The sequence below is a fragment of the Nothobranchius furzeri genome, chromosome 10, assembly GCF_043380555.1.
Source record: "Nothobranchius furzeri strain GRZ-AD chromosome 10, NfurGRZ-RIMD1, whole genome shotgun sequence".
In the NCBI taxonomy this organism is placed as follows: domain Eukaryota; kingdom Metazoa; phylum Chordata; class Actinopteri; order Cyprinodontiformes; family Nothobranchiidae; genus Nothobranchius; species Nothobranchius furzeri.
This window is the reverse complement of record NC_091750.1, coordinates 5,458,116-5,470,580: the sequence shown is the minus strand read 5'-3', so window position 1 is coordinate 5,470,580 and position 12,465 is coordinate 5,458,116. Positions and strand designations below refer to the sequence as shown.

Here is a 12,465-nt window from a genome sequence, read left to right as displayed (position 1 = left end):
CCAGCCGGCACCCCACTAAATAGGGGGAAGGGGTGGTTGGGTGGGGGTAAATTTTCTTTTTTGTTAGGTTTTTGTAAGTTTAATGTCACACAGGAGACATGTTCTCCTGTATTCTTTGATAAAACACCTTCAAGCTTCTTCAACATCAGCACAACCCAAAACGTCTCAGCATCAGCTTCATGAACTGATGAGTCAAACTTGCACCGCCATTGCTGGACCACACAGGGACATCACAAAGACTGCTGTTCCACGAGCTCTCATCCCACAGGATACAGCTCCTGTCAACCACCACCTGACCTTCTGGCTCTAAGAGCTTCACCTTGCTGCTGCCACTCTCTACACCCGCTGTTCTGAACCATCAAAGACATCTCTGCCTCCTGCCAGGGTCCAGGATCATCTCAGATGATGGAAGGTGTCAAATGTTTCCTGTTAATAATGTTATTAAATGCTAAATATTTCCTTCATGATGTTTAATGAAGTAGAAAAAATGTGTTCTCCAGTTTCAGGTGTATGAATGTTAATTATTGTCTTTTTGCAGGTTTCTTCTGCCTTCACGTTACATCTGAGAGCACTGAACCAACTGAAACATTTATCAACACTCAGTGACATCTGGGTGTGGGACAGACCTGGTCAGGAGATGTTTATTTTCTTTTGCAGGACTCTAAGGTATTTGATAACATTTGATCATTAGTTTCATATGTTGGTGCTTTAACACTAATGTAATATTTTATTTCTCTGTATTGTTGGTACAGTCTCTTCCTTGATGCCTGCATATCCTCCTCTGAGATTCCTGTGTCACCGTCTGACGTCGTCTGACTCTGGTTGCTGCAGAGATGCTGTTCATACTCATTTCCTACTTCACTTTTGCAGCATCATGTCTACCTCATGAGGCATAAAGGTAACAAATCAACATTTTTACCTCCTTGGTTTAAAACACATTTCTATTTGAGTAACAAACGTGTTCTCTGTGTTCTTGTCTTAAATGCCTGTAGCTGAACGTCCTGTGCAACAGCAGCAAACACTGAAGCCGCAGATTGTTGCACCAATAAACATCCACTCTGGCATGATCACACTAACATCTTAACACGGACACTCATTCAGCTGACGGTTTCCATCAGCAGATCCAGGAAACAGGAAAAAGTCCCATATGATCAAACTGGAACTCAGCACTCATTTCAAGGCCGTCTCCACTTTACTTTGTCACCTGTCAGTTAAATGAACCATTTATCTATAATATGTATCTGATACATTATAGTTTTCATTTGCTTTAGTTTCTCCTCTCTGTTATTATTGTTAAAGGATAATGTAGAACTACAATGATGGAGGTAGCCCTGTGACAGGCTAACCCAGTGTTAACACTGACCAGTAGGCGGGTTTAGGCAAGGCAAGACTCACACAAACATATCATATGGTCACCTGCATCAGTGTCAGGTGCTGTCTGATCCAAACCCAGCAATCTTGTAAATATAGAACATCCCTACTTTAATACTTTATGTACTGAAATTGTTAAATTCCAAACAAGTAAAAATGAGTAAGCAGCTCCACTTTCTATCTGCTCTGTGCTTGAGTGAGTCCTGTCTGGGTGTGGGGTGTCGGCTGATATGTAGGTATAGGACAGGTGTTCCACATATGTGCTGTGACACCAGGTAAACTCATACAACACACCTCAGTGTTGAGATGGGAGTCAAACTGAAAGTATTCAAAGATGAACCGGTCATATCTAGTGAAGTGGGGGCTTTTTGATAAAAAATCTGACCTCAGGTCATACAGGTGACCAGGATTCTAAGATACATTAAACCAAACATCCCAAATTTAGGTATTTATCATGATTTTGATCTGTTTTAAACTCATTTTAAAGAACAGCTGTGGTATCAGAACACATTGTGTGAATATTTTAGCTTAAGGTTAACCATTAAGGTTTAACTAAACCATTTTTCACTTTTACATTTACAAGTTTTATAGAATACATTTTATTTTATTTATTTAACTAGTTCTCTGACTCACTAACTGCAACCAAAGCCCTGACATGTTCTCCTCTTTCCCCAAAAAATCTGAACTAGGGAGCATTTATAAAACTATGACAAACAAACAATCCTAATTCATGAATTACTGACCAATTTATTAACTCAGTTGACAGTATTTAAGATAATACTGAATTGTGCACACACACACACACACGCACACACACACACACACACACACACACACACAAACATTAAGTGGAATGTTACCCTACGTACAGTGTGCTGCATTCACCTTTTAAGTTTTTAGTTTCCAAGTCAGAATAATGTTTAAGTTTTCTTTTTTGTGTTGGATGTCAGTGAGCTCATGCCTTCATCATAAATATACTTTGTTCTTAAAATAGTTTGAGTTAAAAAAACAAATGTTGTGTTCAGCTTAAAGCATGTCTCCACAGTACAAACAGGTGCCGTTGTCATAGTTAAATTATAATCATAATGATTATAATTTAAGGATGGTTGGTACAAGCTTCCATATCTGTAATTTTATAGTCTTTTTTATAACTGACTTTTCTTTTAATCATTTTGACCTCTGAGTTTTGTGTTTTAAGTCCTTCTTATTAGTGAAACCTTCTTTCAAACATTCATTTTCTAAAACATTTTTTTTCATTATTTTAACAAGGTTTTAAAATGTGCATTAGTGTTAAATGCTATAAGCTTTTGTCATTTTTTTCTTTAAATTCACTTGAAATTCTTTTAATTTGAAAACATGAAATTATTTTAATTATTTTTCTCATATTTTAAAAAAATTACTTGATTGATTTTATAAATTGTAATAATTAAATTTTCAATATTTTTTGTTCTTTTACTGTATTTTTTTAAATTTTTTATTATGCTGTCCTACAACTTTAACGTTTAAATAAATATGCTATTAGAATTTGCCGTGAATTATATTAACATTTTACTTCTAAACTAACCTGTTTTAACTCAAATTTTCTGTATTTCAATAAAAAAAATTTAACTTAAAAACATTAAATACTTCCTGGATTTATCACAATTTCTTTCTGGTCCACTCACTTTTATTTTTGATTAGTTGAGAGAAATTTAACAATTTAGAGATTTCAAGTCTGTTTCATTACGTTTTATACTGTTTTAAACTATGTGAAGCAATTTTTGATTCTATGTCTATGCTAAGTGCTTTATAAATAAACTGTACATCTATTGTGACCATTTTACTGATTTTCATTTTTTGTTGTTGCATCCTTTTTATATATTTTTTTTTTAAACTAGTCCTACTCAAATAACAGATATTTAAACATTTCAGCTGTCCAGTTTTTAAAATAGAGTTCAGTCATTTCAATTTGCTACTGTTTAGGATTTTTTTCTCCAGTCTTCACCTACTTTTTCGACTTCATTACACTTGTTCATTATTTTTCCTTCTAAGTCGTTAAATACATTCAGCTCCTTTTGACAGTTTTGCTTAGATTCAGCTTCAATTGAGCTATTCAGCAACTTCTGCAATTAGTTTCTGAATTCAGCATATGATGCTAATTTCACAGTTCAGCTAAATGTAAAAATCAAACTGTTAAACTAGTCCTACTGAAATAGACATTTTAGATGTCCAATTTTTTTAAACAGTGTTCACAGATTTGAGTTTTCTGCTATTTAGGATTAGGTTTCTTGATTCTTCACTTACTTTTTGTGCTTTTTTTTGCTTCTTTGTGCTTTTTGCTCTCACATCTTTCACTACATTCAGCTCATTTGACAGTTTAGCTTAGTTTCAGCTTCAGCTATTCAACAACTTCAGCAATCAGTTACCAAATTTAGCATAAACAGCTAATTTCAGAGTTCAGCTAAATGTAAAAATTAAACTTTTAACCTTGTCCAATTGAAATAACAGGTGTTTAGACATTTAAGCTGTCCAGATTTTTATACAATGTTCACAGATTTAAGTTTTTTGCTATTTAGCATTATTTTTCTCTATTCTTCAATTACTTTTGGTGCTTTATCTGCTTGTTGGTGCTTTGCTTCTACATCTTTCAAGACATTCAGCTCATTTTGACAGTTTTGCTTCGTTTCAGCTTCAGTTAAGCTGTTCAGCAGCTTCAGTTCAGCTGTTCAGCAGCTTCGGCTTACAGTTTCAGCTATCCAGCATTCAAACAGCATTTGTGCAATAAATGCAATTTTTCTAGTTGTTTGAATGCTGTTAAGCATTCAAACTATTGTTTTCCTGTTTCTCTTTATTGTTTGAATGCTGTTAAGCATTCAAACTATTGTTTTCCTGTTTCTCTTTATTGTTTGAATGCTGTTAAGCATTCAAACTATTGTTTTCCTGTTTCTCTTTATTGTTTGAATGCTGAAAAGCATTCAAACTATTGTTTTCCTGTTTCTCTTTATTCTTCCGTATTCTGCTTCCGTACACTTTTTGAACCTCTTCTTCTCCTTCAAATTTTGAGCTATTTCAACTATTTTATACCAAAACGTTCAGCTCGTTAAGCTCTTTCTGGCTATTACTTTTGGCATTGATATCTTTCAAATTTTTCGAGTTATTAAGCTTTTTCTGCAAAAATTTTCCCATTGAAATGAATGGGATTGGTCAATTTTCAGCAAATTCCTATCACTTTTTTGACCTAAAACTCTACTGGGTTCCTTTTAACTCAGAGACTTCATTCAAAGTTCAACAAACTCACAAGACTTTCCTGTTTAACATATTGAAGAGGCTTTTTGATATCTTTTACGGTTTTTCTAAAATCGCAGGTAGAAGTTGAGGTACGACTTGAAATTTTCAGAAAAAATCACAAAAGTTATAATGGGGAAAGATAGGAGCAGTGACCCTCCCTTGCTCCATTTCTGGCATTGTAGCAAGAGAACCGTAGGTCCGATTGAAATGAAACACACACTGGCTTACAGCTAACAAAAATACCTTCGTTTTGAGCTATAAGTCATGACTGTACTCCAAACATTGTGGTCGTACGGTTCATTTGTTTGAGAAAATTCAAATTTTAAAAAATGTCTCTCCCCACTCTCAACTGAAGATTCCGCACTCTAACTTTTGAACTTCACATCCTCTGTGAACAACTCTTTACTACCCCCACACCTTTTAGACTACCAAAACAAATTATAACTCAAAAAGTAGGAATTTTTGTCAGCTTTTCAGAATGGGTTTCATTTTCTCTGTAAGTGTTACCGTTCTTTCCCTACAAGCCTCAGAAGGAGGAGAGAGCCAGAATCTAGCTCATTGAAACCCATGTTAAAGGAAGAGAGATTTTCTCCTCAGTTCGGCTTCACACAGCTAAAAGTTTCTCGTCATAGCTTGTAGACAATTCATGGTAGGCACATACAAATCGGCACAGATGATCATCAAAGTCTTCTGCCACTCACGCTTTTTGAATTTTTCAAATCGGTGCAGTACTTTTCGAATGGTGATGAGAAGTTTGACAGGTCCAATTTCACTTCTGAAGGACAGATTTTAAGGCTTCTCTCATTAACAGGAGTACAGCTGCAGGCCTCCAACAGCCAGGGGGAAAAGGCGGGAAAACAGTGCTGCTCTCTGATTGGTTGAGAGTGTTCAACCATTTTCTGTCCAATCAGGATCCAGCACCCACACAAATGACACATCAAATCGACCAGTTTGGTCTCAGGAATCTTGTATTCAATTTTAAATGCATTATCTGTTACCATGGCAACACAAGGAACTACATATCACTTTAAACAAGGAATGAATATTAAAAAGCTGAATATTGAGCCAATAACAGACTCCTTTTTTAAAATCTTTTTGAACTATCTGTACTTCAAACTAGAAACAAGTTCAATCTGATTGACCGTCAGAAGGTGGGAAAGTGCCCCGCTCCCACCCGGCCCCCTGATTGGTTGAGAGAGGTCAATCGCCTTCTGGCTAAATGGAATTACACACCCACACATGTGAGACATCAAATCGATCGGCTAGGCCTAAGGAATCCATCCATCCATCCATCCATCCAACCAACATCCATCCAACAATCCATCCATCCAATAAACCATCTAACATCCATCCAATAATCCATCTGTTATTTCATTAATCCAACCATTCATCCATCCCATATCAAATCTAAACATATGTTAATCTATCAGTTTCAGATATCAGCAAATATTTCTAAATTCACACTTCAGCCAATTGTAAAAATGTACCCGTTAAACTATTCTCATTCAAATGCCAGCTGTTTAACATTTCAAATTTCGAGTTTTTATAAATGTTCAAAGATTAAAGTTTTCTGCTGTTTAGCATTTTTTTTATCCATTCTTCACCTATATTCTGAGCTTTATTACACTTGTTGGTGATTTTTGCTTCTAAATCTTTAAATTCATTCAGCTCATTTTGACAGTTTAGCTTAGTTTCAGCTTCACTTCAGCTATGCAGCAGCTTCAGCAATCCGTTTCTGAATTTGGCTTATGCTACTCATTTCACAGTTCAACTAAATATAAAAATTAAACTGTTAAACTAGTCCTACTCAAACAACAAGTGTTTAGATGTTTTTGCTGTCCAGATTTTTAAATAATGTTCAGATTTCAGTTTTCTGCTATTTAGGATTGTTTTGTCCGTTCTTCACTTTTTGTGCTTTATTTACATTTTGGTGCTTTTTGCTTCTAAATCTTTCAAAACATTCAGCTCATTTTAACAGTTTTGCTTAGTTTCAGCTTCAGCAATTAGTTTCTGAATTCAGCATACACTCTCAGAAATAGAGGTACGAGAGAAGGACATTTTTGTACCTATAGGTACATTTTTTTAAAATGTTCCCTTAAAAGTACAATACTGGTCTTTAAAAGTCCAGTATTGTACTTTTAAAGGTTCAATTTGAAATAAAGTACAAATCTGTACCATTTTGACCTGTACTGCAGTGACAGTAGCAGAATGTGGTAATGGGTCAGCATGGGAAAATCGAGATGGGCCTGGTTAATTGTAAAATTCATATGAGATGTGAGTGTGCTCATAAAAGCTACATGTTATAATCAAATCTGTTGGTCCTCTCTGTACATAAATTATCCTATGATGCAATTGTGACAGTGTGAGCGTCCTGTCACAGTGTCCCGATTGATCATGAGCCCTGGCTACTTGGCCAAGTAGATGTCCCTTTGGCTGACTGGTTAGAGAGTATGACTCTCATCCGGGAGTCTGGGGATCGAATCCCCCCCGGGCCCTTGTTTCTCCACCTTGCCACACAAAGAATATCTGTAACCTCCCTTTGTGTAAGTTATGTTAAATTATATTTAAAAAAAAACACACATACACACACAATGGCATGCAGGCACAACCAAATGATGTTAAAAGAAATTGGTCCATTTCCAATTTATTAAGTTCCAGCTATAATTTTTAATGTTTTACATCTTGGTTGTTGCCTTCAAAAATGTGAAATCATTCTACTGTTATGTTTAGCCATTTACTTTTTTGCTTTTACTACATCCTAGAATTGTTCATTAATTGTGAGGTTTTTTTTTTATTTGCAACATCAGGTTAAACCGAGGTTCTTTGGAAGTTAAAATGTCAAGCAGATTTTTATGTTACGGTGACTACATTTTGTAAATTACAAATATAGTTCGCCAAGACAGCATAACGGTTTCTAAACAACTGCGCATTGATACCACAAAGTTGTATTTTCATGTGTCAAGTTCGCAACGCGCATTAATCCCAAAGGCTGAAAACCAGTGCTCCGCCTATCCCCCCCCCACCCCCCCACCCCCACCCCCACCCCACCCCGCACTGACTAGCATTGACGCAGAAAATGACTCTCAGGGGGTTATCAACGGAGGAGCTCCTTAAAAAGTTGATGGAAGAAGGCATTGATGTGTCAGACGACGAGGCGCAAAGATTTAGAGGTAAGTCGGGTGTGATTTTGTGTTTTTATAAAAATTACAACGTGTAATTTTACAGTAGTTAGCAAAAGTCCGAAGAGCTACATTTCACATGGGTGAAAGCTAGCAGTTAGCTAAGTTTTAAACAAAGAAAGGTACAAATGTGGACTATTTAGACTGTTGGTGGAATGTTCAATGTCTGTCTGCCCGCCGTATTCGAGTGTTTTATCAATAAATAGTGACTAACCCTGTACAACAATGTAAAAAAAAATCAATAATTTCTCAAAACATGCTAGTATGTAAATATAGCTATTAACAAAATCGTTTTCTAAGCAAATTTATCACATCCAACTTGTTTCCCGCTCAAAGGGATTTTAAACAATGGAAGGTACACATTTGTACCATCCCACCTACTTAGTGAGATTTTCGAATATGATTAGAGCTGTAAGCTCTGTGCAGGGACACTGCCTGCAAACACCTGTGATGCCAGCTAGCTGCTGATCAGGGATCAATAAACCAAAATCAAGGAGGCAAATTGTGGGCAGCAAAAACAGACAAGATAGTCTAGGGATCTATTCTATCCACAACTCGGATTATTGTTTTGGTTGCAATGAATAATGCCTACAGCCAACAGGCAATCGGCGCAAGGATTTCCCCACAAAATAAAAAAATGTTGTGTACTACAACATTTTATTGATGATTTAAAATTCACTTCAGCAATGTATCCGGCTTGCAACGTGATTAAACAATGTCACAATATCGTTGCAGTCGAGTCAGGTCAGGTCACAATATTACCAGTTAATTTATATTAACAATTAATCAAGATAATTTATTGTGACTTCCTTTTGAGGAATATAGACAGATTCACAATGATAGCTTATTGTTGTTGTTGTTATTATTATTATTATTATTATTATTATTATGTATTGACCATAATGTCACTTTAAAACTAAATTTGAAAATTATTTCATACTGTACTTTATATTTCAGATAACGATGTAGATGGAGAGACGGTAGACTGTGGACTCACTGAGACCATGGTTGCATATCTTTTTGACAAGTCTTTCAAAAAGCAGCTGAAGTTCAGAGACTTCACAAATCGCTACAAGGAAGTCATCATCACTTTACAACCGGTCGACCCATTTGAAGGTACCGCTGAAGGTCCAGTGTCCCAAGCAAACCAGAGGTAGGTTGTGATAAATGTCTAAATTTGCATATGTATTTAAGTGCTTGTAAAATGGCTAGTTAATGCTGTTTTCCTACTGTATTGCAGTTCTATACCTTCTTGCCGTAGACTGCCTGCAGTTATTTCCATTCCAAAATTCCCACAAGATGTCCAGAGTCGCTTGGATCTCAAAGAACCAGTCCAGAAAGAACAGAAGTACCGAAACAAAATAATTGGGACTCTTTATGAAATGCTGTCACAGTACACAATGTAAGGGTTCCTTTCCGAATAATTATATTAATTTCTTAATATTAATATTGCTGTTGTACGAGAGGCAGAGAACAAATGGTTAGCCCATCTGCCTCTCAATCTGGAGACCAGCGTTTGAGTGTGGTGTGACACACGGTTCTAGTGAACTGGCAATAGTGGTAAAACCATACATCCTGTGTCTCCAGACCTTATCTGGACTATGATATCCAAAGTGTTTATTTTCAAATTTGCTCAAGAGTAAATTTAATAATTCAGGACTGCATTCAATTAATGAAGTTTGGGAGAGGTGTGGCTGTTTGCCCACGCCCATTTAAAAAAAATTAAAATCAACTTTAGCTACATTGATTTGACATTGGTCTCCAACATACTATTTATGGTAATAACAATATGATTAGAAGAATTGAAGAACAGAAAAGCCCCCAGGAAAGGATAAGAGTAATCAGTGTATTGTGGGTTGTTTTTCTTATGTTTGAAACAGGTACCCAACCCACTCAGACTACATCCAGGTCATCAAAGCCCTGATTGTGAAGTATCCTTTCTTAAGAGATGTACACGGAAATGGTTATGTGAGTACCTCTCCTTTTTTGCTTCTTTTATAGATTATATTAATATAAGGTAAGCATAATTAACTTCTTATATACATTTGAAACAACTAGGACACCTGGCATAGCCAACTCAAGAGAAAGTTCAAAGCAGGACGGGCTCCCCTAATCAGCAACGAAGAAGTGAACCGGGTTAAAGAAAAGTTTGGACGCACGCAGAAACATCGGACCACAGAGGAATCCAGCAGCTCCTGTCTGAAGAGACTGAAGCCCTCTCTCGTAAGTCCTCACACCCTGAGCCTTTAAGAGCTAAGGTAACATATGTAGTCTTAATATGTTCTCTGTAAAGCTAAAAGTAAACATTAATTGAAAGAAACATTTTAACATTAACATAGAAAAAGGAACTTCACAGTTGATTTAACAAAAGTCAGCTCAACTTGCAATTCCTATTCAACATTTTTGCATTTTTTTTCAAAGCATTTGGTGTTCAAATTACCACATTTGGAGTAACATTAACTTATCAGATTTTACTTATGATAATACTGATATCTGCTTTGACAAAGGATTCGTGCTTTGTGGGGGAAGATGCAGCCTCCGTTGATGCTCATATCAAGGTACTAAATGATCAGCACAAGAAGCTACATCCTGACACAGCACTGGTGAAAGACCGCATGACAAAAACCTTTGCATGGAGACGTCGAGAGGTAGCTGAAGGAATGTGTACTGTGGACCTATTAAAGAGATATCCATTCCTGGGGACACCCACAGGGGTAAGGATTGTTAAGATGATTGGGGAATAAGCTAATGATTTTTTGTCTCTAAATCTGATTATTATTTTCTGTACTAACAGATTAATCAATCTTTTTTTATCTTTAGAATGTTTGTTCAAGGGTTAAAGCACTTTACATTTATCTCCAGTCTGTGTCTTTAACCCTCCCACTGTCTTTATGGGTGACCCCATGAGGAAAGTTGGCCATTGAGCAGGATTGATGGTTTATCCCTTGAGGTCCATGTGACAGGGGTGAGGTGGTGCTCACTCCTCACCCCTGTCACATGGACCTAAGGGATAAACCATCAATCCTGCTCAATGATCAACTTTCCTCGTGGGGTCACACCCATTAGGACAGTGGGAGGGTTAAACATGTCAAAAGTTTAAATCCTCAATGTAAAATGTAATTCTTTTGTCTATTCTGCTGTTTTCATTTCCAGTTGTGTGATGAGGTTGATTTAATGCATCCTTGCCAAGACAACATCTGTCGCCGCTTTAGCGAAAACTTCACAGCTGTTCTTCAAAATGTTCTTCAAATGACCAAGGATTTGCCACTGAAGAAGGTCTACATGGAGGCAAGAGTGAATGCACTGGCTGAAGACATTACAGGTGCTAATTTGACCTCATACAAATAGTAAATTTTGTGACAATTCATTTGCTGTCTCTTCCAGAGATAATTGATGTACCATAGTGCCATGTCAAGAGCATGTTAATGGGAATTTGCATGCTATCAGAATCTAATGAAGTGCATTTGCATCTGTATGACCTAGGAATTGACTTCAAGGGGGCACTTCTCCTCTTGCCATCCATCTTCAAGGAGAAGATAGAAGATTTCATCATCCTTGGAGAGGTAAATGCATGATGCCATGCATAGCCTTTGGCCACGTTTCATTCTCGGTGTTTTGTTGGCATGGAGCTGAATTCAGCTGCGATTCAGCATCACAGCTAAGCTAATGTAGGGGAAACACTGCTGTTAATCCACAGTGCTGCTGTGCTCTTGGGTTTTGTCTGGTGTTTACACCGACCGACCGCTCGCCCGCCCACCTGCCTACCTACTTTTATTGTCCCCTTAGGGAAATTCTTCTTCACAGGCACTGTCACTGTCAGGGGTGATTGCTTTTGCCCCTGAATATTATGTCAAACTTTAGCAGGTTATCAAACACTACCACAACAGTCATTGGTCAAGAAGTTTGTTTGGAGTAGGGGCCATGTTTACAGGTTATCAGAATAGACAGTTTTGTTTTGCAGCAAAAAAAGAATGTAATTTGAGGAATCTGTTGAAAATCCACTTGGCACATATTGCTCAAACATACTGTATACTAATGTTTTTCTTCCTCTTCTGCAGAATACTCCCACGAGTCCATACCCAACCATTCGAATGAAGGATAAGAATTGGACAGCTGCCCTCTCAAGACAGTGTCGCGGTGTTGTGACAGTTGAAGGAGTGGATGTTTGCTCGTGCCGCTCGCTGGATGAGGCCTACATCTCAGCATTCTCCAGCTTCTTCGTGTTCAACATGACCTACCCTGCATACTTCAAGAAAACACTTGTCTTTCTTCAGAACTGCATTGTCAACATAGGAGACCAGGGAGACAAACCCCTTCCAGTAAGTGTCACCAGGGTACTTAACCAACTCTATTAAAAATGCCCCCACTCTACAAATGTTCAAAATGTTCAAAAAGGGCATTTACTCTGAGGAAGTTGATTACACATGTTGGGTTAGTACACGCACATGAGGCTCATTTCAGCATCACTTGTGGAATAAATGACTGCCAGGCAGCTTTTTGCAAGTATCACTCTTTTCGACGCCATGTGTATCGCAAACACAAACCCTCTGTTTTGAATAGCCTTGAGGTAGTTAAAGATGGATTTGAAAACCATGCACACAAAGAGGTTGAAGACACACACACACACAGTTCGGACGAGACACACACA

At 37.2% G+C, this 12,465-nt stretch overlaps 1 protein-coding gene and 1 long non-coding RNA gene across 2 annotated transcripts; both read left to right on the top strand.

Annotated features, from left to right (window-relative positions):
* Positions 1 to 892, top strand: LOC129164356 (uncharacterized). The gene is made up of 3 exons (XR_008563947.2): positions 1 to 412; positions 539 to 666; positions 753 to 892. It is a non-coding gene; the product is annotated as an uncharacterized lncRNA (long non-coding RNA).
* A 6,797-nt stretch (positions 893 to 7,689) lies between these two features.
* Positions 7,690 to 12,172, top strand: LOC129163466 (sterile alpha motif domain-containing protein 3). Its single transcript, XM_070555265.1, has 9 exons — positions 7,690 to 7,808; positions 8,775 to 8,970; positions 9,058 to 9,219; positions 9,698 to 9,785; positions 9,876 to 10,040; positions 10,325 to 10,531; positions 10,971 to 11,139; positions 11,301 to 11,380; positions 11,876 to 12,172. The coding sequence occupies exons 1-9, from the start codon at positions 7,715 to 7,717 to the stop codon at positions 12,170 to 12,172; spliced, it is 1,458 nt and encodes a 485-aa protein (XP_070411366.1). The 5' UTR covers positions 7,690 to 7,714.
* The last annotated feature ends 293 nt before the right edge of the window (positions 12,173 to 12,465 follow it).

Excerpts from the sequence above, each read along its gene's own strand:
- LOC129163466 (XM_070555265.1), top strand. The coding sequence starts at position 7,715 with ATGACTCTCAGGGGGTTATCAACGGAGGAGCTCCTTAAAAAGTTGATG. Across the intron at positions 7,809-8,774 it reads CGAGGCGCAAAGATTTAGAG|ATAACGATGTAGATGGAGAG; the intron begins GTAAGTCGGGTG and ends TTTATATTTCAG. Across the intron at positions 11,381-11,875 it reads ATTTCATCATCCTTGGAGAG|AATACTCCCACGAGTCCATA; the intron begins GTAAATGCATGA and ends CCTCTTCTGCAG.